General features: G+C 43.3%; 2 protein-coding genes across 2 annotated transcripts in view; one reads left to right on the forward strand and one right to left on the reverse strand.

The window, feature by feature from the left end:
• GRIN3A (glutamate ionotropic receptor NMDA type subunit 3A) overlaps nt 1-6,824 on the forward strand; it is a 66,771-nt gene extending 59,947 nt beyond the window's left edge. Inside the window, exons 7-9 of the mRNA XM_027877993.1 lie at nt 1,286-1,450; nt 2,235-2,308; nt 5,387-6,824. Coding sequence (XP_027733794.1) covers nt 1,286-1,450; nt 2,235-2,308; nt 5,387-5,723 — 576 coding nt within the window. The 3' untranslated portion in view covers nt 5,724-6,824. The remainder of the gene's footprint in view (nt 1-1,285; nt 1,451-2,234; nt 2,309-5,386) is intronic.
• Nucleotides 6,825-8,274: 1,450 nt separating this feature from the next.
• Nucleotides 8,275-25,446, reverse strand: RNF20 (ring finger protein 20). The gene is made up of 20 exons (XM_027877994.1): nt 25,397-25,446; nt 24,710-24,880; nt 24,442-24,609; nt 24,195-24,342; nt 23,846-24,028; nt 22,807-22,925; nt 21,889-22,035; nt 21,620-21,697; nt 21,173-21,292; nt 19,710-19,889; nt 19,404-19,539; nt 18,643-18,764; nt 17,941-18,338; nt 17,266-17,383; nt 15,314-15,463; nt 14,127-14,339; nt 12,177-12,302; nt 10,996-11,136; nt 10,571-10,672; nt 8,275-10,398 (listed from the first exon to the last, which is right to left on the reverse strand). The coding sequence occupies exons 2-20, from the start codon at nt 24,836-24,838 to the stop codon at nt 10,222-10,224; spliced, it is 2,955 nt and encodes a 984-aa protein (XP_027733795.1). The 5' UTR covers nt 24,839-24,880; nt 25,397-25,446; the 3' UTR covers nt 8,275-10,221.
• Between the last annotated feature and the right edge of the window lie 602 nt (nt 25,447-26,048).

A 26,048-nucleotide genomic window follows, 5' to 3' on the forward strand; every position in this document is an offset into this window, starting at 1 on the left:
TGATGCAAGACCCCCCTGTACGAACCCAGGGGAGATAAGTGACAACCAACCAGGGGGTAACATCCACCTCCAAAGCAGGGGAATTACCTTTTAAGGCAACAAACGGACAATGGATGAATATTCAACAACTGATATCAAGAGGGTACAAAAAGCCCGGTTTTCAAACAAGGTTTGTGTGTCTTGGGCGGGGCGCTGGCCCCCCAGACCACCCAGCGCTGTTTGCTTTATTATCGCTTGCTTAATAAATTTATCAACTTTTAATTGGAACTGAGTTGTCTAAATTCTTAAACTAACTTATAACACACGTCATGTCAGTTGTCCAGAGTAACAGCATTGCAGTGCCATCTTCTGACATGCAACTCTACCCAGACAGTTTTCTTCTTCTTTTTTCTTATTATTTGGGGAATAACATTGTATGAGAGGAAGACACAAGTAGAATTTGTTTTCTTGGAAATATTTCTGTAGCAGTGTGTGGGCAGTAATTATTAGCAAGAAGTTTTAGTTATTGATAAAGTCACAGCTTAGTTACAGACGCGTGAGCATAAATGTATTAAGGTTATATGTAACACACAAACCTAACCCACCCACTGCAGAGCAGGTGTTTGTGGTACAGATTGCTGCTGTACAGGGTTTCTTGGTGGTCAAACATGAATGATGCCAGTAAGACACTCAAGTTAATTAAAGGCTTCCTACCCTACATGAAAAGGGTGGGAGTGTTCCCATTTTTCATTGTTGCAGTTGGGGTTCCCAACAAACGCAACTTCAGTCCTGTTAATGTAAGGAGTGGAGAGATGCCATGTTTGTGCCGTTTGTTTCATAATGTTTTCTCCATGAACCTCCCTCAAGGGTAAAGCACAAAAGGGGGAAGTTGACGATCAATTCCCAGAAAACACAGTGAACAGTCGGTCTTGGCTCTCTGCTGATGAAGGACTTCCTCTACAGTTCATTGACTGTATTCTGTCAAGCAGTATTTGCTTTTACAAATGCAAAGACACCACAAATAATGGATTCTTGTATGTGTTGAACACGTCATCTCATTAGGGAAATGGCATAAATTCCTTGGTCTTTGGCTGATTCTCTTCCCATAACAGGTTCTCTGCTCTGACTGAACAACAAGCTCTCTGCATCACAGAAAGACTTTATTGTGAACTGTGTCCAGACTATTCTGTTTTATTACATCACTGTGTATTCAGTCAGACCACATTTCCACAGGAGAAAACAAAGCATCTGTGACAGTACACTGACAGCCTATTGCATTAACCTCCTCTTTTGATTTTATTCACAGACACTGCAAATGGGCATCAAGCATTTTTCGGGGCTCTTTGTAATGTTGTGCATTGGGTTTGGTTTGTCCATTCTCACCACTATTGGGGAACACATTGTGTACAGACTGGTCCTGCCACGAATCAAGAAGAAATCCAAGATGAAGTACTGGCTTCATACAAGTCAGGTACGTATTCAAAAGTGACCCTGTGAAAGAAGACCCTGTAATCCTGTGGCTGGTTAAGAAAGCCTAGACAAGAACAAGGTATAAAAGGTAGTAAGAGCACTGATGATTGGCATTTGAAGTGTGCCAGAAGCTTCTGGAACTTGAAAAGGCTTACCTAATGATGGAATGGGAAGCACAGGGGAAACAGTTCAAATATTCACAGTTGCAAAGCTTACTTTTCCATTTGAACTTGTAACCTCACAGCCCTTTTGGATGACAGAAGCAACAGTGTTGTTATCCTGCACTGGCTAACCAGAACATTTTATTTCACTGTTACAGGTTCCCAAACCTTTGATCCATGCAGGAAGTGCTGGGTAACCTCCTTCATTATTCTAGAGAAACTAATGGGACAAAATTGCTGTAGATATTTGCTCTAAAGGAAGAAGTTACTTTGCAGCAAAAGGCATAAAAGGGAAGACCTGATGTTGCTTTAAAGCTGCACAGTGGAAGGAATCTTTTAGAACATAATGAATTTTGCCAAGACACAGTTTTCTTTTTATTTAATGAGGAATTTTAACACCAAGGATTGTTTGCAAACTATTTGTCAGCCTTTCAGATTGCCCTTCCTTGGGACACTACAGGAAAACATATCTGTTGTAATGACAAAGGACACACAAAGCTCGTATCCTTCATTTGGAAAATAATTTATGTTCAAGTCCATCACACAAAGCCCAAATTGTTTACCTATTTGTGGAGCTATTCGTAATCTTGGTTTCACTAATTTAATTTCCTCTCTTCCCTCTAGAGGTTACATCGTGCTCTGAACAGTTCATTTACTGAAGAAAAACGTCAGCCTAAGAAAAAACGAGTTGAAAAGAGGTGGGAAGTTTCCCATGCCTTAAAGCACAAACTATAAAAATTAAATTGAATTTTTATATGTCATGTCTGGATATCTAGTTATGGATCTAATGCACCCCAGAGATAATAAAATCCAAAAAAAGGAAATAAGATAGAAGTGACGAGGGAGGGAGGCAGAAATAAATTCATTTTTTGCAATAGAGAGTATTAAACCCAGAAATTTTGGGTTTTTTCATGACTCTGCATATAGCTAATAAAAGCACTCCCATTCCAAAGACAGGCTTTGCAGTCTAAGTCCACTCTCCTTCTGTTTAGGTAATTAATTACTCACATACTTAAGCACTGGCAGGTAGCTAGAGCCCTGTGAGAGCTTCACAGTGAATGAGAGATCAGACACTAGTATGTTAGAAACTCTTTCAGGTTTCTTATTTTTTAGAATGAGAAATAAGAAATCTGAAAAGTGGCAAGTGGAGTCCTTTCAGAAACCTTTGTGTCGAACAACTCTTGTTGGGAAAAAAAAGTAGGTAACAACCTTGCCTTGTTTTCATAACCTGTGTCTTCTGAAGAGGAGACACTCTTATCTACAGCTACCAGGAACCTAAGGCATTGTATTAAAACTATGCATTTGCTCAGTAACTCAGAATTATTAGTGCACTTTTTAGGGACACAGGCAGGAGTGTTGCTTTTCTACAGATAAGTTCAACCACAGACTATAAAAAGTCTTCCAGGCTCTTGATGGATGTTTGGCATTACTGAAACGCACAGATGTAAACATATGTTATGATTATTTGTCATTCCTGCACTAATGGCAGCAAAAGTAAGAAGTAAGCCTCTATAAACTCCTAGACTGCCTTTATACACACGGGTATACGGAAGTGCGTGCAGTTCATTTCCTCTGTTCATAGACAGGGATCAAAAAGCACCAGCTGAATTATCTGCCAGGTGTTGAGCAGCGCAGAAATTTTGTAACACAAGGAGATGGCCCTGAAGCCCCACAGAGAATGGCTTAGAAAAAGATCCATGCAAATACTGTTTCAGCATAGAGAGTGAAGATGTGCTGCTGTCCAAAAACTTCTACCCACACAACATTCAGTTGTGCATGCACACCAACGTTCAGTGTGCTTACACACACACACCCACACACCCCCTGTCCTGGCTTTTTTCATGGTCTGAGCTGCTGGTTGCGCAGAATTGTGGTGAATTTAACTCAGCAACATGTCCAGCTTGTCATGAACACTGATGTGGCAAGGCACAACCAAGAGCTCTCACATCAATTACATTATCACACTTTCTTTTTAGTTCTGGTGGAGACTGAAGAGCTACTAAAAGCACCAAGATGTAGAAAAGAGGTAGAAAGAATCTGCATTATGCCACTGCTGTTATCCTCACGGAAGAAAATCCACTGAGTTTTTTTAGGTCTAAGTTCCCAAAAACTAGGGGAGCTGCTCAGCATCAGTAGCAAATTGTAATCAGTTTTATTTACTTGGTGAAACTGGAGTATTAACTGTGGACTCTGGCCCTTGTTAAAATCACCTGCTGAGACCCCCAGACAAAAGCACCACCACCAGCAGAAGCTATGCTGGTTATTAACACTTTATCAAAAAGCTGTTTTGATTGAAGGACTAGAGAAAAACGTATCAAATACCATGGATTAACAGTAAGACTTGAGAAATACTTACAAAACAAAGGGCTGCAGCTTCTCTGAGACAGGTGGTACTTCTCCAAAGCAAGTTGGAGCCCAGGACCCCTGGGACCTCAGGCTCTGCAAAGCTGCACAGCCGGAGGTAGTTTGGGGCACCTCAGCTCCTTGTCACTGGTGGCCTTGTCTAGACTGCTGCCTGTGTAGAAATGCAATTCTGCTCTTGGCCTTGAAGATACTTTGCCAGTTTCTACTTGCCAGGCTAATCCTGTTCCCTGTCTGAAACTTACTGAAGAGGTACTTGTTTTCATCTCTTCAGGGCATTAATTTGCACCACAAAACACACATCCAAGTTTAGCACAAGACTTGAGCCTTCTGGAGCTGTGACCCAGGATGGGGCTGCTGCTCCTGCCTGAAACCCATCCCCTCCTTCTTCTCTGCCATCCTGTCTCTTTGAAAACATTTCCAACTTCCTTTTTGGGAGGGAGGTGAGAAAAGTATCTACTCCCAGCTCCAGACTCCTCCTGAAACCAACTGTTTTCAGCAGCCCCAGTCCTGAAATGTTAACCTCCTTCCTTAACCTACTGATTGGTAGCTCACACTAACAGGTGTTTTGTCCCAGAATACCCACAGAAGACCCCCTGTGATGGAGCACTTTTAAACTTGAGAGTTTGAACCTCACTTTATAAAATGAACGCACACAGATCTATCCCAAAGGTAAAGCAGAGAGGAAAGCTAAGGAGCCCTGGGAAATGTGCAGATTTGGGAGGGTGGCAAAGTTCCCTCTAAATAAAAGGGAAAAATTTCTCTGGAATCATAACATTACGGAAATATTTCTGCAGGTAAAAAATTGAAGCACTTGCAGAAGTTCCCAAATGGGAATTTCTCCCCCAACATGACAGTTTCAAAGTCGCTTTGTTCTGTCATGAACGTACCTGCAAGGTTTGGGTACAGCACATCATTGCGTCCATCCTTAGAAGTGCAAGTAGCTCTCTACAACTTCAAATCCGAAGGGCACCCCATCTCCTTCACACTCCACATCAAGGCAGTCTCTTTTTTAACTCCATGCAAGCAAATGCCCAAGCCAGCACAGAGCATGCAAACGACTAACACTGTAATACACTTGGGCACTGCAACCACAGATTCTTTCACAAAGCTTTGAAGGACTTGCCTTTTCCTGAGCTGGAGGAGAGAGGACTGTAATTTCATAAGTAACAAACAATTTTGGGGAAGATTTAGGATTCTGTTCTACTCTCTGCTGTAGTTTAATCATGAAAATTAAACTACTCTCACGACTTGTGCTTCTCAAGAAAAGATAATTCCAGGGATAAAGAGATAATATTTCCATGTAATGTGTAACAGCAGCCTCATATTTTTCCAGTAGGTTGGCTCACAGTGGAGGGCTGCACACACACAAGAGCAGGCTCTGATGTGGCATTAACCCCCATCTCTCTGTTCAGGTCCCACATAGGGAACAGCCAGCATGCCGTGTGGAACACAGCCAACCTGGGCAACTGCCACCGGAAAAAATACATCTGCACCGACCAAGGGCAGAACGAGGTGACAATCCGTCAGCACCAGGACATCCCCCTGCCACAGGTGAGGAGGGAGGCCCCGGCTTCCTTAACCACCAATGGCAAAGCAGAGTCCCTCAACACTGCAAGGACCTCAGTGATGCAGGAGCTCACGGAGCTGGAGAAGCAGATCGAAATCATCAAGCAGGAGCTGCAGCTCGCCATGGACAGGAAATCAGAGCTGGAGGAGTATCAGAGGACAAACAGGACTGCAGAGCCCTAGGCCAGGACACCTGGGCCCTTCCACCTTTTCTTCCTTTTCCCCCCGTTCCTCTGTGAAATTTGTAACACACTTTTGTAATGCCAGAAAGGGGTGCAAAAATAAAGCAGGCAGCACGCTCTTCATGGGAGCAGGACTGCAGCAGCCCACAGCCACTGCCACCCTCCTGAGTCCTCCTTTCACAGCAAGTTTCTCATTCTGGAAAACACCAGCCATTCCCAAGGGACTGGAGAGACAAGGAGCATCCGAACAGCGAGAGTTCCTCATTCCTCCACTTGACAGTACAGTGAGGTTCCTACCTTTTCAGCCCTTTCTGTGCATTAATTCAAAATAAGATTAAAAAAAAAAAAAAAAGAAAGGAAGAAAATGTAAACTGCTCATTGGCAGCATGTCCCTTGGTGGTACATTTTTGTTGTGTTATCTGTGGGTCTAGTCTCTGTTCACGTGAAGGCTCCTCACGGATGCCTCATTATGCCAGGTGCTAGTTCTGTGTTGGCAGTCCCTCCCCTCCTGGCACAGGGTCACAAGACAAAACTCTTGGTGGCAAACACACCATTCCCTCAGCTCTGTCAGCACAAATGCAGATGCGGCTGCTCTGAGACTGTGGTGAAGGAACTCACCCAGCTTTAAAAATAACTTGGCAAAAACCAAACCACCACCTCCGTCTGCTTCTGAGTCCAGGCTTGGCTTCCACTGCACCCAGGGAGCAGCCACGCAAACAGCTGCACCAGCATGTTTGAAGGGATGGATTCACAGTGGCACAGAGCAAGAATAAGGGGAAGAGAGGGTGGCAGTACTGTAAATCAGTGTTTACCTCAAAAAGTCAAGTGTTTTGCCAGTGTGAAACTACTCCCTTAATAATGACTGTCTTCAGCTATAGTAGGGTTCTTTCTCACAGACGAGGTGACTCAAAGGGGATCTTGTCCATTATTCATTTCATCAAAGTGAAAGGGGGGAGCAAAGGCCTCCCTACAGATGAAGGAGAATGAGAGTTGTGGTTTCAAAGGCAATGTACCGAGTGGAGCCCTTGCCTACCTGGATGATGGGTAGGGGGGGAAGGAAGGGTAAGCTGTTGAACATCTGAATAAATACTTCATCAAACCAGCTGATTCTGTCTTTTGAGTAGGATTTCTATCCATTTTTAAACACTGCTTCCCAACCCATCCCATATTACAGAGAAAAAGAATGTTTTGTAACGCTGCCAGAATTAACCCTGGTCTCTGAGATACCTTTTACCCTCCCTTTGTCTCCAGCCACTTGCATGAATGTTGCCCAGGGTGATGTTCTTGTCAGACGCAGTTAAAATGCTACAGGCAGATCTGAAACTATATTTTGGGGTCTGAAAAAGACACTTTACCTTTTTGCACCTCTAACCTTTGAAAAACCCCTTGCAAATGAAAAGCTCTGCATGGACACTAAAAGCTAATGACTACTTAGCCTCATCAGGAGTTCAGATTTTATTCCCTGCTCAGTCCTTGGTCTCTGATTTTGGGTAGCAGGTGTGTCTACCCCTTTTAATACAGTCAGTAACATAGGAAAGAGAAACCAGAACATAAAACAAGAAAGTGGCATCCACAGCCTTGCATATCTAACAGACCTGGAATGTCCCTGCTCTCTTTGCTCCTGATCGGCAAGCCACCGAGGATGCTTTTGTTGCCTTCCCTTCCCCTCCCTCCCTCATTTGGATATTCAGCTTTATTAGGAAGAGCTTTTTATTTGTGTAGCACCTGGCACGTCACAACCTCCAACAGCACTTGCCTAGAACAGATAAACACTGCTTTCTTCTCCTAGTTAAAACACTAGGAAAGAAAGATTTCAGTCTAATCTTACAAGTATTTTTATCAAGTTTTTAATGTCCTTATCTCCACAGAATAAGCCCAGAAATAGATTTTAAAAAAAAAAAGTAAAATTAACTGAAAATGTTAGTATCTTAAACAAAAATATGTTTTGCCTCCGAGTTCCAACCCAAGCACCCAATCCTGCAAAAAATAAGCCTTCATTTAAGACCAAAACTATAACTGTAAGAATGTTCACCACCTACTAATTAATGTTATGCGAATATCTTCATTTATGATGGATGCTTGAGGGGCTGCTCCCATGTCAAATGTAAAATAGGGATTGCTCCAAATTACCGCAGCACCAACTAGAACCTTTTGGGAGAAGATCTAATTATTGCTGCCCAAGAGAGATGTATTTTGGCATGTTATTTTCTTCAGTTATTGCTCCAGCCTGATTCCCTAGAAGACAGAAAATATTGCTGTAGCTTTCCATGGATGTCAGTGACATGTCATGGGGGAGGATTTGCTGTGACAGAGGGTGCACTGGAGACTGGAGATGAGGCTTTTTCTTTGTCACCTGAAACACTGAATTTAGAGGGACTTTTGATAATACTTGTACCCCTTTACTTCTTTTACCCCCACACTTTTAGTCCTGTTAAGTTTTTAATTATTTTAATTATTTCTACTCATTCTGGCCAACGGACCATCTAAAATTTTCACTGTTTCTTAATGTTTAAATTACAAGCACAGAGAGAAATTCAGTGACTTTCAAAATTATCTTGAAAACTATTAAAAATTATTATTTTAAAACAAACCACTAACATTTTTCTTGGTAAGGAAAGAGAAAATAGGAGTTTCCAAATCTCCTATGTGAAACTAATCCAGATTGTTTCAATTATCTCTTTCCTACCATGACCAGAGTGATCCCAACGTGGCCAGCATACACAAAAGAGTTTCAAGCTTGATTTCAGTAGAAAGGTGATGCAACTTTGTGACTGGGAGAGGAGGAGCAACAGGCTTTGTTCAGAGGCTGTTTAGTTCAGATGGTTGTTCACAGTTGTAAAGGGAAGTCTGCTGTTGTAGCAAAGCTGTTTGAAGATGCAGTTGTTGACCCAGGTCCCGATTTTGATGAACAAGCATTTGTACCTCACAATCTAGAACCAGCGTTAACACATGGCTGACTTGATGCCGCAAACTGTAATCCAGGGAGCAATTTGCAGTGAAAGAGGAGAGGGTTCTACTTTCCTTTCTTCTAACGGCACTTACACCATACCAGAAGCTCTCAGCATCCCAGCTTTCCCTTGGCAGGGCCACGTGTTTCTTCTCTTTTCAGGGTTCATTATAATTTACAAGATTTTATTCATATATTCTGAGTATTTTCAGAAAGATAATAATGCATACTGTAAGACAGTCTGTGATTAATTCATTTTACAACTATTTCTATTACTACTATTTCTACTATTTCCTATGGTGAACACAGGAAGGTAGCACAGATTTCATGGTTCAGGGAAGAGACACACACGAGACAAACCTCTTGAGAGGTGCACCTTCCAAGAAAATGAAGTTTACAGGAGAAACACTACACCCTGTGAAGGAATGATGCAAATAAATTACTTCACATTTTGCTTTTAGGAGCAGACTTAAAATACAGCCTCCAACCAGAGGAAGCATAGAGACTATAACCCATGCCACATCCCTTCTCAAAATTCACAGCAGCCATGTCAAAATGACTGCAGAAACAGTCCAGCATCTTGGCCCTTCTCTTGTGTCAAGAATAAGATACTGGAGTAACATCCCAAAGGACAAAACTTGTTTTAGTCATGCACAATGTGAAGGTGGAGGAAGGAAGAAGTTAGTCTCTCTATTTCAGAAGCTTAAAGCTTGTGAAAAATGTTTCCAATAACTGGACAAAGAACAGGAGACCAGGCAGAAACAACCAGAGGCAAGGAAACCAGGAAAAAACCCAAACAAGAGCTTTAATTAGATTTTGTGCATAAAGAGATTCATCTTTGTAGCCAAGCTGCAATAAAGGAACTCCTAAAAATCCTTATAAGATAAGGACAATGACAGTGATGCCTCAGCCTAGGGGAAGGTGTCCTTATCAACCAGAGTTCATCAGTGGAATGCTATTTTCTAAGATTCTCTGACATCCTACCTTTCTCCTCTTCTGGATATTAAGATGTATGTGTGTGCTTTTGGGGCTAGGCAGGATGTTTACTAATGCACCAGCCCTCAGAGGTTCTTGCCCTGACTCAGGAAGATACATGCCTGAGGAGTCACTCCACTAAGTGATTCAGTTATTTGGCCTGTTAACTGGGAAACTATTCACTCTCAGAAGCACTACCATACCTTGATGGGATTTAATTAACATCCAAAGTAAATTCCTCATAATAATATAGATCTCACTAACCTCTGCTGCACCACAGACAGCTTTCATCGCATCAAGGCAGGACTTCAGTCAGAGGTTCCCAGTTTAGCAGTGTGATAGTGATGAATGGAAAATTTCCTCTCAGGCACAAAATATCCAAAAAAACAAAAGCAAGAACAAAAGGAAAGAGAGCAAGAAAAGAACCAAGATCTGGAACCTGTTTCTTTCCATACCCTAACCACACTTCCCAGAAGACAATGCAGATCAGCTGACAGAAGGCATGACTGCCCCGTGGGTGGCAGCCACAGAAGGTGAGGGGAGGCTGGGTGGTCAGCATGAGCAGCACTTCCTGGGATCAGCCAATGTAGATCCTGTGGAAGTCGTTGGCCCCAAAGGCTGCGTTGCACTTGGGGCATTTGCGCTGCCGGGTGTCGTAGCGTGTCTTCACACACTCGAAGCAGAAAACGTGGAAGCACTTGGTGAGCACAGCATCCTTCTTGCGCATGTTGCAGCACGGGCAGGTCAGACGGGCCTGCAACACACAAATGTTACTGTGAGGGCCCACTGTGTTCGATTAGAGGTGTTAAAAGATGTCTGGAGATGAAGGTCCCTCCATTCCTCAGAAGGAGAACATGCAAAATACTCAAAGTGTGTCTACAGAGCTTTCTGACTGAAGAGGGAAGTTAATAAAGACAACTACTCACCTTGTAATCCTTGATTTCTTCCATTAGTATCTCATCACAGTTGGGAACCATGTCAGGTTTCTTTGTGGTCTCCAGCTTCCTGCGCAACCTAGAAATGTCTTCCTGCATAAAAACAAGAAACTAAGTGAATGAGCAGCATATTCTCTGTCACAGCTTCCGCAGGGACCAAAGAGAACATTCCAACAGTGCATCTGGCTAAGTTGTGCATCCCATACATTCATCCCCAATAATTCAACATTATCTGATGCCACAAGTACTGTCAGTTATCAGTGGACAAAACCTGAAAGAGCCAAGACCTGATGAAGCTGAGTCAAAGTGAAAGTGGACACTAAAATAGTGTAGCTGAAACCCACTCCAAGCTCAATGTCCAAGGAGATGGATGCTAAAGCAGACAGATACTATAGGACTGTGCATACGGTATATACCTCAGCCCTTTTGAAGTTAAACATCTCTTTCTCTCTAGTTACTCTGTTTTCCACAATCTCCTCCTGGAAGTCATGTAACTTCTTCTGAGCCAGCTCTAGCTGGGCTTTCAGATCATCTGCAAGCTGGGCTGCATCCATAGCCTGAAAAAGAAAACCAGTATAGAAATATCAAATGTGGAAGAACAACTCTAGTGATTTCTAGCCCCTCTGCCTGGCAATTCAAGACTGCTCACAGAATACTACTCAGGCTGATGAAGCTCTGTTTTTTCAATCTATTTTTAATACTTCCAAGTGAAGTAACTGGAATTATTCCCTAAGCATCACTTCAATGGCAAAATACCTTATTATTAACAAATTCTAATCATTTAGCTCCAAGATCCCTCTTCAGCAGAGTCAAACCCTGTCACAATGCAAAGCATGTCTCTTAGAAAAGCACTAATGACCACATAATTTTCTTCTTCAGCCTTCCAGCCTCCACATTTTCTCTACTGTTTAGAGGCAGTTCTATGGGTAAAGTAGACGGAAATTCAAGATAAGTGTTTTTAAGCATTTTCTCTCTTCACCAGTTCTTCCATAATCTTCTAACCAAGTTTCCTTAATATCACAGATTGTCATATTACGCACAAGTGACTGTGCTGAATTCCCCCCAGCTTCTCTTCACCGTGATATTTCTGCTTTCCTTTCTGCCTGTTTTAATGTCATTCCTGCATTTCTACTAAAACTCTAAAAGCAAAGGCAGAATCAACCATAAGACTTAGTCTTATTTTACTGGTAACAGACCTACTTTATTAATCTTAGACATTTGTTTAAAGTCTTAGCATTCCCCACCATATTCCCCCTTTATTTATCCCATCTTTCCTGTAAAAGCTTTGACCCCAGTTAACTTCATCTGTCTGCCACCTCTTCTTTCACGATAGGTTTCCAATAAAGACACCTTACTTCAGCTCCCTGACCAGCCTTTCACAGAAACACATACGACCTGCTCCTCCTTATCAAACGAAACATCAGTCTACAGTATTTTAATCAGTATTTTAATCAGTATTCTCTTCAAGACTCCTAAGCCTTCTGTCCAAAACCAGGGAATATCAGGTTCTGTAACACCAGTGAGAGCTGAGAGCCTGCTATGCCTCCCGCAAGACAACAGCTCCATCTTACAGTCCAAGAGGGAATCACTCACTCACCTTGCGTTTGTTCATTTCCAGGGCTTGTGTTCGCAGACCCAGCTCCTTCTCTCCTGTACCAATACTGCTCTGCAGTAAGTGTTCCTTCTCCTCCAGCTTACGTACAACCTGCAGCTGGGCATCCACCTTGGAAAGCAGGAGAGAAGGTGTAGAAGGAATGAAATAGACGTTTTGCGGGTCTTCAGAGCTGCCATTAAAGCTGCATGTTAAAACTATCCCCGCCTTCCCAGCACCAAGGAGCTTCAGCTTGCCTTTTTCTCCCTGAACAGTCACCCAGCAGTCTAAGAGCCGTACCCAGATCTCTCTGGTGAGCACTTTAAAACTTAGCAAATATTCACAATAAAGATGTCTTAATTTTTGGACAGTGGCTTAAGGAATTGCTGTAAGGCAGTGCATAGTTTCCACTTTGGTTCCAAAGATGGCAGAATATAATCACAGAATGGCTTGGATCGGGAGGGACCTTAAGTATCATCCAGTTCCAATACTCCTGCCATGGGCAGGGACACTTTCCACTAGACCAGGTTGCTCAAAGCCTTGTCTGACCTTGTCTTGAGCACTTCCAAGGATGGAGCACCTACAATCTTTCTGGGAAACCCATGCCAGGGCCTCACCATCCTCTGAGTGAAGAATTTCTTCCTAATATCCAATCTAAACCTGCTTTCAGTTTAAAACCATTGTCCCTTGTCCTGTCACCACCTGCTCATACAAAAAGTCACTCTCCCTCTTTTTTCTAAGCCACCTTCAGATACAAGAAGGCCACAATGAGGTCTCCTCAGACCCTTCTCCAAGCCTGTCCTTGTAGCAGAGGTGCTCATTCCCCCGATCATATTTGTGGCCTCCTCTGGACTTGTTCCAACAGGTCCATGTCCTTCCTGTGCTGAGGACCCTGGGGCTGGAAGCAGAACTGCAGGTGGGGTTTCACAAGGGCAGAGCAGAGGGACTGCTTTTGATGCAGCCCAGGACACGTTTGGCTTTCTGGGCTGCCAGCACACACTGCCAGCCCATGTCCAGCTTTTCATCCACCAGGACCTCCAAGTCCTTCTCCACAGGGCTCAATGACTTCTTTCCCAGCCTGTACTTGTACTCATGTCTGAGACAGTTCTAACTAAATCACAGTTTCCAGCTTCTCCTGCTTGTTACCAACATATATGGATATATGTAGAATATACAGGTAGGAGTATCATTACAACATAAAAATTACTTTCCACTTTCCTTTTCCCATCTGTTCTCCATAGCAATGAACCTCTAGGACATTTCATGCTCCATACAGCAGTCTCAGTTTCTTACTGAGATAGTCTCTTTGAAGTCTGACACACCATTGCTAGGCTGATAGGGGAATATTCCCTCCTATACTGATCTTGGTGGGGATACAGTTAATTCTCTTAACAGCACCTCACACGCTGCTGTATTTTGCATTTGGGAGAAAAACAATGTCAATACCTACCCTCCCAGCTATTGCTGAGCAGTACTTACACAGCATCAAGATCTTGTCTGTCTCATGCTACCCACCAGAAAGTAGGCTGAGGGTGCACAAGAAGCTGGGATACCATACAGCCAGGACAGCCAATCCACCTGACCCAAGGGGTATTCCATACCATATGATGCTGTGCTCAGCAATAAAAGTTGGTGGAAAGGAAGAAGGGGGAGGGTGTTCCAAGTTGCAGCATTTATTAAGTAACAATTATGTATGATGGAGCCTTTCTCTCCCAGAGAGATAGTTAAACTCCTGCCTGCCATGGGAAGTGCTGAATTAATTCACTTTTTGTGCTTTGCTTGTGTGCACATCTTTCCCGTAATTGTTGAACTGCCTTTATCTCAACTCATTCATTTTCTTACTTTTGCCTTTCTGATTCTCTCCCTTGATCCAGTTTGGAGCTGCCTACCAAAGATAACCCACAACACCTCCACCTTTTCCCACCAGTCTTGTTGTCCTCTCTTTTCCCAAGTTACCTGTGTCTTCAATGTCAAAACTTGGTCTGCCAGCTCCTCCTTCTCCTCTTTCAGGAGCTTGTGGATTTGGTTGGACTTGATGCGTTCTGACATCAACTTGAAGTTGGCATCATCCTTCTCCCGCAGCTGCTGCATCAGGCGAATGTTCTGCTCTTGCATATCTTCAAAGGCTTGGCCTGTGACGTCCATTTCAGACAGCAAGGCCTCTTCCTCCTGCAAAACAATCACAGGCTCTGGCAATATTGTCTCCTGTACCCTCTGCAGTGACCCTGAACATTTTACTCAGACACTAAACCTAGCACAGATGAAGGAAGATGTCTCAGTATCAAAGAACAGTATCTTCCCAACAATCAAAGGAAAGTGCTCCCTAGAAATCTGCCCCACAGTGGAGATATTCTGAATTTGAAGGTGTAGAAAAGTGATGGACAGCTGTACAAGCATTCAGAGACTGTGGCTTGTCTGCTGGCAGAATCAGCTGTAGTACAGTCATTGCCAGAGCTGGGCAGAAACCAACCCTCAACTTCCAGCAGCTACCTGGACAGCTGTCAGATACACTAGGCCAGGGATTCTATATGTGGACAGCTTGGCAGCATCCAACTAACACACTGCCAAACCCCTTAGGCTCACTTTGAGCTTTTCAACATTAAAGGAGTAAGTGACAAGCCAGACCAGTTCTGTTCTATAGTTAAAAGAATCTGAAATCTAAAAAAGTACATGTCAAGTCATTGGCTTGTCTCTCTCCTACTGAGGTGGTCCTGCTCTCTCATTGGATTAGGCCCTTTTTTGTAGAAAATTCTATGTACCAGTACCATGCAAACATATTCACTATATGAACTTGTACAGATAATAACTTTTACAAATAAACTGTAACCTCCTCTCCCAGTGGCTGATTCAGCCATTTCTCCTCCAACCAAAATGTGGTCTTCACCAAGGCCACATGTTTAATCATTACTAAACACTCCCCCCCATCACATGCCATGAGGTTTGTGACACTCTCCAGTTGTGGGGTTTTTGATAGCTGTTGGTGGGGTTTTGGCGTGTTCATTTTTTTCCCTTCAATAAACAAGGACCAAACTCACATCTCCGGCCCATACAGATATCTCTCAGATAATCCTCCTGGCTGCAACCCGAAGTCAGTTCCTTCATAAGTGCTCCATCCAGAACAGAACTCATCAGGAATTTCTCACCTGCTTAGCCATGGCTAGTTTCTTCTGTAAATACTCAATTTGTTCCTCCACTGCTCGGATCTTGCGGAGGGCATCCTCATCAGCCATCTTTTTACTCTCCTTTTTCTCCTTGTCTTCCAGTTCTTTCACCCTCTGCCTTAGTTCTTCCAGCTACAACAAGGACAAACCACAAACATCTCTTAACACAAGGATGTGGCCTGAACATTTTTAAGTGTCTGTTTTACCCACAGTTCTCAAAACACTGAAGAAACTGCCTTCTGTCAAGGACCTGCTTCAATACAGAAAGAGATAAGAACAAGGAAGTAAAATAAAACATACAGAGACACAAATCTGGAAGACAAATGGTAAGGGAAGCAGTCGATGCCTTAGGATTTTCAGCTTTTTGTAGACTTTAATGTAGCTGTATAGTCTGTCACACTTAGAAAAGTAGTTAACACTTACCAAACCCTATTCCCCTATTTCATATTGAGTTTTCTAAATTCTTTAGGCTTGTTTAGGCTCCTTTTCAAGGCACAACTATAGTAAACACATTCTGTTTACAAACATTTGCACCCCAGGCCTGAACAACAAGATACTATCACAGTCAAAGCAACCTTCAAGCCTAGAACCTTGGAGTATCTCCAAAGACTGTAGGTGTTGTGAAGAAGAGGAAGATTAGGAAGAAAGGACTCAATTCCAGAGAGGCGTGCCAGGGGGCAGATTTGGGGAGGATCTGAGGGGCGGATAGTTACAGGACTGGATGGATAATACTATAAAATTGTGGAACTCCTGGACACGGGCATCCATCTTTTCATACTCCTTGCACCAAAAGAGCTGTTCTCTATCTTATCTATACTTGTGAGTTTTTTTCTGCTCCCGATTTTAAGGCAACACAGTGATAACCTGGACAGTCACACAAAGTGATGAGAGCATGTGAGACTGTGAGAATGTTTATTTCAACAAGGTTGTGTGACTTTGGGAGAATGAGGAAACCAGAAACAAGATATGTAGAGACCTGACAAAACAAACAGATGAAGCAAACCTCCCCAGTCACAACCGTGACTGCCAAGAAAATACAGGCAGCACTTCCAGGAAGATCAACCTGGACTTTGTAACTGGTAAAACTGTAAACCTTGGGGGGGATACTGAACTGTGAGGGCTGTGGGAATTGACAGAGCTATGCAAACCCAGAAGTGATGTACAGGGAAAGAGAGAGCAAGGATGAACAAACTGGCATTAGACAGAGAAGTGTGTAAAAGGAGCCAGTCACATGTAAAATGCAGGCAGTCAGTACACACCCATCTCGCTTAGCTCTGTGCATGATCACTGCAGCCTGTCCTATCTTCTTGTATCTTTATATTAGATATTTTCTTAACTATCTCTGTGCAATCTACCTCTTTACCTCATGTACTTATGTGCTGCCCAGAGTTAAGTGTTAGCTATAAGTGAGACTGTTTGTGAAGGTAAAAGGGGCCTGGAACGACAGGGGTACGAAACACACGGAGGAGTGTGCTGGTACTTGTGTGTGCCTGTGAACCTGGAGATTGGTGTGTGCGTGTGCCCGCACTAGTGACGTTCTGCATGTATCAGCTGAATAGGAAGGGACTCATCTATGCTCTCATTTCATGAATCCTATATGTACATGCTGCTGAAGGAAGCCCCTGGTCTGTGACAGTCTGACTGGCTGTGTATCTCTGGGATGTGTGCTCATCTCCACTACCAGCTGAATCTGCGACTGAGAAAGTGGGAACCATTTGCTTCAGCCAGGGCAAAGGCATCATCCTTTCGCAGAGAAGAACATCCCAGAATCTCCCTGGTCATATCCAGACCATTCCAAACTCTCTTCTAAATGACAAAGCTGAGAAAACTAGTAATCATCAGTTTTGAAGAGTGAAACAACATAGTTCCGGTGCAGAGAAAAGATGTTTTAAGTAACACACTGAAGAGCAAAAGGGAAGAGAAATTAGATTTACCTCAGCTTTTGCCTTCTTCTCAGCTGCCATCAGCTGCACTTTGTCTCTCTGCTCTTTGGGGGCAGAGCGGTACATGTCAAGCAACAGCTTCATCTCCTTCTGGCTCTCCTGGGCCTTCCTGGAGAGGAGACAGACTGTGAGAACATGGCAGGAAAGCCACCCTGTTACATAGCCAGCAGGAGAGTGAGCAATATTCTCTCCATCTCCCATGTGGATATGGAGTCCTCTTTGGCTCATCTTACCCTGGTAACATAAACCAGCCAAGGAGTACAGGCTCAAGAAGAAACAAATTCAGGTACATGGGCTGAAAAGCCAAGGAAAGTGTGGTGGAAATATGTACTCTAACAGTAAGCTGCAAAACTATCCACCTCTGCTCTGGTAACAATCCTGGAGAGGGAAGACTGCTGTTTTTCATTAACAACCTGCTGCTGTAAAGTTTTACAGAAGTGTTATGACAGCAACAAATAAATATTACTTTATCCATATCAGGAAGTATCTGTTCTGGTAACTCATGTTGTAGGCTGTTGTAATAGAAACATTACTACATCGACCAGATCACAACCACATATGGAGGGTACCAGGAAATTCAGTGACGCTAATCTTGTAAGCTACAACACGTCTCACACAAACATCCCTGCTCAAGCAGGAAAGGAAGGGACAACAACTCTTTCTTACTTGAGCTCAGCCTTCAGCTGCTTGATCACTTCAGCCTCCTTCTTTCTTCCATCTTCATGCTTCCCCTTCTCCTTCTCTTTGGATTCTCTCTCCTTCTCAGATTCCTTCTGCTTCAACTTTTCCCTCTCTCGTTCCTTTTCCTTTTCTTTCTCTTTTTCTCGCTCTCTCTCTTTCTCTTTTTCCTTCTCTCGTTCCCTCTCCCTCTCCCGTCTCTCTCGCTCTCGTTCCTCTTCATCTCGCCTGGCCTTCATTTCATTTACATCTTCAGCAGCAGCCTTGGGGACAGACACTTGGGCAGAAGGATCCTCAGGTTCCTGCTTGATCTCTGGAGGTTCCTCTTTTGTGTCTTCAGTGCTGGACTGGGCCTGTAAGAGAGCACTCCCACTACGAGAGCGGATCTGTTGTGGAACAGCAAGGAAGATGACACAGAAGAAACACAAACCATTAAGTTCTTAGCCAGGAATCTACCTTTCCCTTGTCTCCCCAAACCCATGATTCCATGCCCCCTTTGTAACTGCTACTGCTTTTCAAGGAGCACTACACAGCTACAAAGGAATACCATTCATTTGGTAAAAGGAGGCAGAAGAGTGCAGGGCATCCTGCATGCCAGATCAGAAGGGCTGATATTGCAGGCAAGGGTGACAGCATTCCCCCTCCTCCTAAGCACTTCCTCCTCTTTTCTGGCATTCCCTGCTCTGATACCTTGCTCAAATCAGACTGGGCCTCCCTCAGCTTGCGTTTGTATCTCAACACCTCTCCCTTCAGCTGGTGATTGTGATTTTGGAGGCTGCTGATGAGATGACGCATCTCCCGGTTAATTGGGCCTATAAAAATAGAAACACAACTGTAACAAACCACACTTTGGTCAACCCCCTGCAAGGACGTTCATGGAGATGAAAAACAAGCTAAGTGTCAGTGACAAAGAACCACAGTAAGACTATTACCATTCTGCCACACAAAAGAGCAACACAACACAATTTCAGAAAAAAGTCATGCACAGTCCTTATTTCCCATTAACATTACTTTTTTCCCCATGATCCTAAGGGAAACATGTCATGCTACAGAAAACCTCTACGATTTAAATGCTATTTTAGAAATAACTTCTTTATTTCCTCTAGTGATATTTGAAAATTACTGCTTTCCTGTCCAGGTTGTCATTCCGCACTTGTAAATTAATCCTCCCCCTTCCAAGTAATTTTTAATTTTGCAAAATACCCTGTCATAAACCAAATTATTAGGAAAACATATGTATCACACAGCATGTAAATGGAAGTCAGATAACATGGAACTGGCCTCCCAATAAAACACAGGAAGAGCTTTGTTTTTGGAGATAAAGAGACCTGCCAGAACAAGTATTTGACAATAACAAAGAATAAATCCGGGTATTTTACTGCAGTGTAGCCTCTGATGGCACTGGGGGGCAGGTGGTATTTGTTTTTAGACATAGCAGAACACCACCACACCTGCTTGCTCATTGGCAGCAAGGGTCTGTTCAAACTCTATCCTCAACATCTCGTATTCTTTGCGGACTTGTGCCAGGGTGTCCTCCAGCTGAATCACCTCCGTACGCAGTTTCTTGTGCAGGCTGACCTCATCCCTCTGAGGAGTGAAAAGGGAACAGAGATTAATGCTTTGAACCTGCTCTCTCACTCCATCAACATGAAGTACCAGAAAAGACTGAATTATTGCAGAAATGTAAATCTCCTGAGATTTCCCAGAGCCACTCAGAGCCAGCAGTGCTCCCTGGTCTGGTGGAGCAGACGTGTTACCTCAATGAGCTCCACCTGGCGCTGGTGTGTGGCGCGGGTGCCATGGAGCAGCGTGCGGGCCTCATCCAAATGTGCCTTCAGCTGCAGACTCTCGTTATACAGAACAGAGAACTGGGACTGCATGCAGCGGTACTCCGGGGTCTCCTTCACAGCCTCTTCTACTGCGCGTCGCAGCTCAACCTAGCAAGTTCACAGCAGGGACACAAGAAAATGCCACAAAAATTATCCCCTTGCCTTTGGTTTTTATTTCACAAGGTAGGAGAACAGTGAATCAAGCTGCCACAAGAAAAGACAAAAGCAGAACTTCAATAGCATTGCTGTGATGTAGGTGTAAGTATTATGCTTCAGTATCAATTTAAAAGGTCTATGCTTTCTCTGAGTGCACCAGGCTGTTTCTCTTGCAGAGTCATACGACAAAATTTTTCATCCTTGGATTCTGAAATAGCTGCTTTCAAAGATATGAACTTGGAAAACATAATACACATTTTCAAGTGATTCACTGTAAACTGTAATCACCTAAATCAATAGGGATGGACACACAGAAAAGTATGACAGACTAGAGAAAATGCATGTGACAGCAGGAATTATGTTAGCCTGTTACCAGTAAGACACCAGTAAGACAAGGAAAAGAAATGAGATAAAAAAAACAGGTACAGAATCTGAATTTTCCTTACAAAAAGAAGTTAGTGAATGATTGTGACTAGCAGCCATGAAAAAGACACATATATATAGACGCATACACCCTAACACTATTGAAGAGAAAAAAAGAAGTTGTAAGCTGGTTCTCTCAAAACAAACTCATGTGGATAAACTGTATTCAGAGGTGCCTCAAGAAAGTTCCTGGAACCAGATGTCTTGAACTTAGTGAACTATAGTCAGACGTTTCTTGTAACAGGCTAACAGATCTACTGACCACTAAGATGACAATTGGATTACTCCCTCCATCGTATACTTATGTACTACAGTCACAGCTTTTTGTGTTACCACCTTTAAAACATCAGAAACTCATATGCTGTTTTCTATCTATCCATTCTCCCACACTCTGAAAGACAAAAATTCATTGACTCTTTCAAGAGCCTCTCTCTCTACACAGGTTTCCCAATTTTTTCACTTCTGTGGCTCCTCTTGCACAGGGTGTAGGGAAGGTGGAAGACTATACTTGCAATGAGGTGAAAGCGGTTTTAAGTAGACATCATTAACATGTCCAGAAAAGATCAGAATGGAACATAGGAAGGAAAACATTCCAATGTCCAACAATGACCACATGGTGTCACCAACACAATGAACTGCAAGGGTAAATCCTAGACTTGCTACATTGTACCTTGTACTAAGTGTAACACTGCTGAGAGAGCAAGCACAGAATAGAATAGAGCTAGTGAGGTTTTCTGGACACAGCGAAGCAAAGCAAATGGCAGCCCACCACACAAAACACATTCATCCTCAAACAGGTACAGAAGACTCACCTTGAGTTTTTCATTCTGTGTTGTTACTTCCTCAAGATCCTGGCGTAGTTCCTCCAATTCATTGAGGCGATTCCCAGCAAGCTCTTTATTCTCTTCCAGCTCTGCATTCATCTCCTCAAACTGTTGGGGATAAACTACTTGTAAATCCTACTGTTAAATGTCTCTCCTGAAGGTACTTATGAAGTAACTGCTCATGTAGTAACAGAAATTACAGACTAAACAGTCATGTAACATTACCAAGTCAGACAGAGTCTACTTCCATCAGGTCTGTTTCTTAAGCAGGAAACTTGTATACAGACAAAACAGCTTGCCCAGAGTAGCCCATACATGTGGCAAAGGATCTAACATTATCTAAAAAAATTATCTAAATTCTGTTCCAATCTATGACCACATGAACAAGCTCTCCTTTCTTCTTCCTCTTGCCTGCAACCAAGCCCCTGTCATTACCTTGCGGGCATTAATGGTGATTGTGCCCCCATAGAGGTTGCTCCCAGCTCCATACACCTTGTAGCCTTTGGAATTTACCTGCAAAAAACCCAAATGATTTCATCAAGACCCAATTAAATACTGGTAAGACTGTCGATACAGCAAATCCAAGACCAAAGGTGGTATACTGCAGATTCTCAGTTCTCACAGTGAAGTACCATGAGATGATGTCACACATCCCAAAACTGCACCTATTTCTCTGGTGTCCTGGCAAAGAGGGCAGTGCTTACTCGTTCCAGAACATCTGCTAAGTGGCGGTTGAGTCTCTGCTCCCTCTTGCGTATCTTGTCGATGTCCCACTGAAGGTCATCAATCATTGTCTCCAGAACAGACACCCGGGATTCTGCTGACTCCACTCTCTCTTGCAGCTTGGAGAACTGCAATCAGAAGAGTGTTTCAGCCAGCAGACTGAATAGAATCAACTTTTTCTGAGGTGGCTCACCAATAATTTTTCTCTAATTCATCATGTCCTTTCCATTTTTTGCTGTGGTGACAGACTGCATGAACGGTCCTGAATTTTACTCTGCCTGAATCACAAGACAGTGACAAAAACAAGACAAAACTGAAAATGGTAATATCTGCCAAAATACAGAGGCAGCCATCTCAGCGTAATCAAAGGCTTTATTTTCAATCTTTTCAATCCGTATGTTCATTTACTCTACAGACCACATAAGTGCTCAGAGGTCTAACACGACCAAGATCAGTGGTAACACTATTTTTAAAGAAACTGAAGCCTCCAAAACAAATACTGCCAACAATGTGAATCCCTTAGTGACTGGGATCATCTTGTAATTGATGTCATTACGCTTTCATACATGATGCAGAGGAACTAAGGAATTTAGAATTACAGGGATGTCACGTCAAGCATCTTTGCATCACCTTTCCATTTACTCTGCTCTGCTATCTTTTAATATTGAATCCATTCAACTCACTGATTTGGTTATGCTCTTCCCTATAGTCATGTAACAAGCAAATCAATCTGAATTATACAGAAAATCTACGTACAGTTCTCCGCTACAATAATCCTTTTTGTAACTTTCCCACTGCGCTGCTCCTGTCCCTCTCCAAGGAAGTAATCTGCTTTCCAGACTTCAGTGACCACAAATTATGACAAGCAGGACCCCAAAGCAGATTTGTTTTTTTTATACCTCCTGAGACATGATCCGGTGCTTCTCCTGAAGAACATCAGCCAATTCCTGCAGTCGTCCATTTTCATGTGACAGGTAGGTGTTAAGCTCCAGTACTGCTTCTTCCATCAATGAAATATCTGAAAGATGCACAAAGAAAAGTAAATTAATGGAAATCAAGGAAGACTGATTTTAATTCTTAAATAGCAAAGAGCGAAAGAAGAGAACAGAAAAGGAAATTTCTGGTTTTGTGTTTACTGTATCGCTCCCACAGGGAGTTCCCAAGGGCCTGATCTCCATCAGACAGCTTTGACAGTTTACAGTTAAAGCCAGTAACACTTGCCTGCAACAATGCCAGACTTGTCAGAACTCCTTGATCAGAGCACAAAGAACAGTCTGGACAGAAGCCAAACCATGGATGAGTTCATACTCCACCCAAGTTTTCAGTCAAAAGATTAAAAAGCGTTAACTTAAGATTAGAATCTTAGACAGCCATCTGAGTGTAAAGTGAATCTGGTACATCGATTTTTAGAGACTAGTCATTTCACTTTCCTCTGCAGAACTCTGTGTTTAAAACTGACAGCTACACCAAGACATTAGATGGGCACCATTTTGCTCAAAACTCAGTGGAAACTGAGCAGTATTTATTCCCATATCTTCTACTAAACTGTCAGTGAGAAGGAGTCCAACACCAGTCTGTAATGATGATTTCATTTCTTCCCTTGTAGGCATAAAGACTTTTACATGACGGCCAAGGATAGAAGGGTGCAATCTGTAACTTCCCAGGTGCATGAACACATTACTGGCAGAAGCAAGCTTTTTTTTTAGCCCAACACTCTGGGCAGAGATCTCAACATTCAAATTTAGAGGTAGTTACAATACACTTCTGGCATACAGTCTTTTATTAGAGCTTTGTATAATGAGTTCAGAATGCCAGGCCAATTTATTTTGGAAAATAAACGAGCATGAAACAAACTAGGCCTTAATGTGCACAATGTAGTAGCAGGACTAAGGTGAGGGTTAGATGAGAGTCCTTGAAAACCTGCCACCTTGGTCATACCTCCACTGTTTAGCTTGTGAGACAGAACATCTATTTTCTCCTGCAGCTTGTCATACATTGTCACAATCTGGGCAACAGCACGGCGAGAAGACTCTACACGCTCCTGCAGCTGGGATTCTATCTCCTCGCTGGTGCTGCTGGCCAGAGTGGCCAGGAAGGAGAATGCTGGCTCCAGTCCTTCCCCTGGGAACAGAAGGAGGTGCCAGAAGGTAAATGTTATCCAGCAAATAACATATAACACATAATCTCCACAGTCAAAAAGAGAGCCTCTGTCACCCTTTAGAAAGGGACATAGCATTGTCCACAGTTGAAATCCATCTTTCCCACTGTCCCCAGACAAGTGTCTCACCTCGGTCCCTCTCATCTTTGCGCTCCTGGTTACTGTCAGAGTCTGGTTCAGGTTCCGGTACCACCAGCGCTTTTCTTTCAGACAAAAGGTCTCCAAGACCTTGGTCCAGATCAAAGCGTTTAAGGATGATGCGGATATTTTCGTCAAACTGAATGATGGGATAGGTAAGACAAGATAGAGAACGGATGTGAAAAAAAGCAGTGCAGTGGTACAGAAGAGAACAATGTATAAAAAGCAGCAAACCAACCTGGTTCCAGTATCGGTTGATGATCAGCAGAGAGGCATCATCAGTGGCCTGCCGCCGCTCCAGCTTCTCAATGTGCTCTCGCAGCTCATCCTCAATGGCCTGACGCTGGTCCAGCATCTCTGCGAGCTTCCGGTTCTTGGACTGCAGGGTCCGGATGTCCAGCTCCTCCTGTGCAGGGAAGTGTGGCACACAAGACAGATCACAGACGTTTTTGTTTTCAGGTGAAAAAGAGTAAGAGGTTGAATGGGGGTGTGCAAGGAGGACGTACTGTTGAGGAAACACCACCAAGCTTGATGGTCTCCACTGTGGTCCCTGAATCTTCAACCCCTGCCTTCTTCTCCGGAGGGGCAGAAGGGCCAGGCTCTGCAGCTGCCCGTTTATTGCCAATTCCAGACATGGTGGCTGAAGCAAAAAGGTTCCCACCTTCTCCAAATTCTTCCTGAACACAAAAGAACACTATTGAACAAATTCCAAAAACAATACAAACACCCAACCAAGTCAATTTGGGATTTTTAACATACCAATCCATCACAGTAACAAGATGCGCAACACAGAACAGATCATGTAACTCTATTGGTTTCAGAAAATACTTTAGGGGAAGAATGGGTTAAAAGTGGAAGACAGGTGAAGAGGACTGTCGATCACTCAAGAGACCCTGTAGCTGGGAATAAGCCTTGATAGGGTGGTGATCCTCTGGCATGGACCAAGTTTAACAGTGGCACATCCAGGCGAGGGTACCTGTGCCCAGGTGTTGCTTTGGAGATCCCAAGGTTAGCAAGGTAATGGAAATAAATTTATTCTTTGTGTTCTAGCTGTGAATTTTTGCCTGCCTGTGCTGACTCACACATTCTGGCCAAACAAAAAATGGTGAAAGACACAACTAGGATCAGCACTACAAAAAACAAGTTCAAGGGAAAAAATCCACTGTTCTGTAATGTTACATGGAAGACTGTACCTTATCACACACTTTAGAAAAAAATCTTCATGCAGGTTCAGTTGTTGCTTTTCTGTATTAACAAAAAGTACCAGGGTTAGATTTCAACAAACTGCTGACAATGTGTATGTGGCACCAAGTTCAGTTCATATCAACCAAACTGTTCTTATTGTATCTACATGCAAAGCCAACCAAAGCTCAGGACAGCAACACCTTGCAGAAAAGACCTGAACTTAACAGCTCTTACAAATGCTATGGAACTGAAAAATACCTCCCAGTCAAGGCTTGTAAAGACCCATTCCAAGAGCTTTCCTGTCTATTGGAGATGCAGACATGTTTGAAGAGAACCTATCCCTAAATTAACATGCTCTGAAAAACACTGGACTAGTTAGAGAATCCCAGAGCAGCTGAGGCTGAGAGGGATGTCTGGAGGTCACCTGCCCAGTGCTCCTGAAGGAAGCAAGGTCAGTCAAAGCAGTTTGCCAAGGGTCTTGTCCAGGCAGCCTGAGTACCTTCAGGCACAGAAACTCAGTAATGTCTCTGGGTAGCCTATCCTAACTGGAATTACGAGGGCACTGGTGAGGGTGGGTAACAGCAGTCACTAAAAACATCTCATCTACTACCTGTCAGTCCAGCAAGCCACCAGTGACCGCTGCTTTTCACGTTTTTAATC

This window comes from Empidonax traillii, unplaced genomic scaffold (genome assembly GCF_003031625.1).
Source record: "Empidonax traillii isolate 1590-97213 ecotype Southwest subspecies unplaced genomic scaffold, ASM303162v1 scaffold37:size1818073, whole genome shotgun sequence".
In the NCBI taxonomy this organism is placed as follows: Eukaryota; Metazoa; Chordata; class Aves; order Passeriformes; family Tyrannidae; genus Empidonax; species Empidonax traillii.

What these genes read in the sequence shown, in the direction of transcription:
- RNF20 (XM_027877994.1), bottom strand. Translation starts at nt 24,838, where the DNA reads ATGTCTGGAATTGGCAATAAACGGGCAGCTGCAGAGCCTGGCCCTTCT. An exon ending in TCACAAGCTAAACAGTGGAG is followed by an intron (nt 22,926 to 23,845) that starts GTATGACCAAGG and finishes TGCATCTTTCAG; the next exon opens with ATATTTCATTGATGGAAGAA. An exon ending in TTAACTTCAAAAGGGCTGAG is followed by an intron (nt 10,673 to 10,995) that starts GTATATACCGTA and finishes GTTTTTATGCAG; the next exon opens with GAAGACATTTCTAGGTTGCG.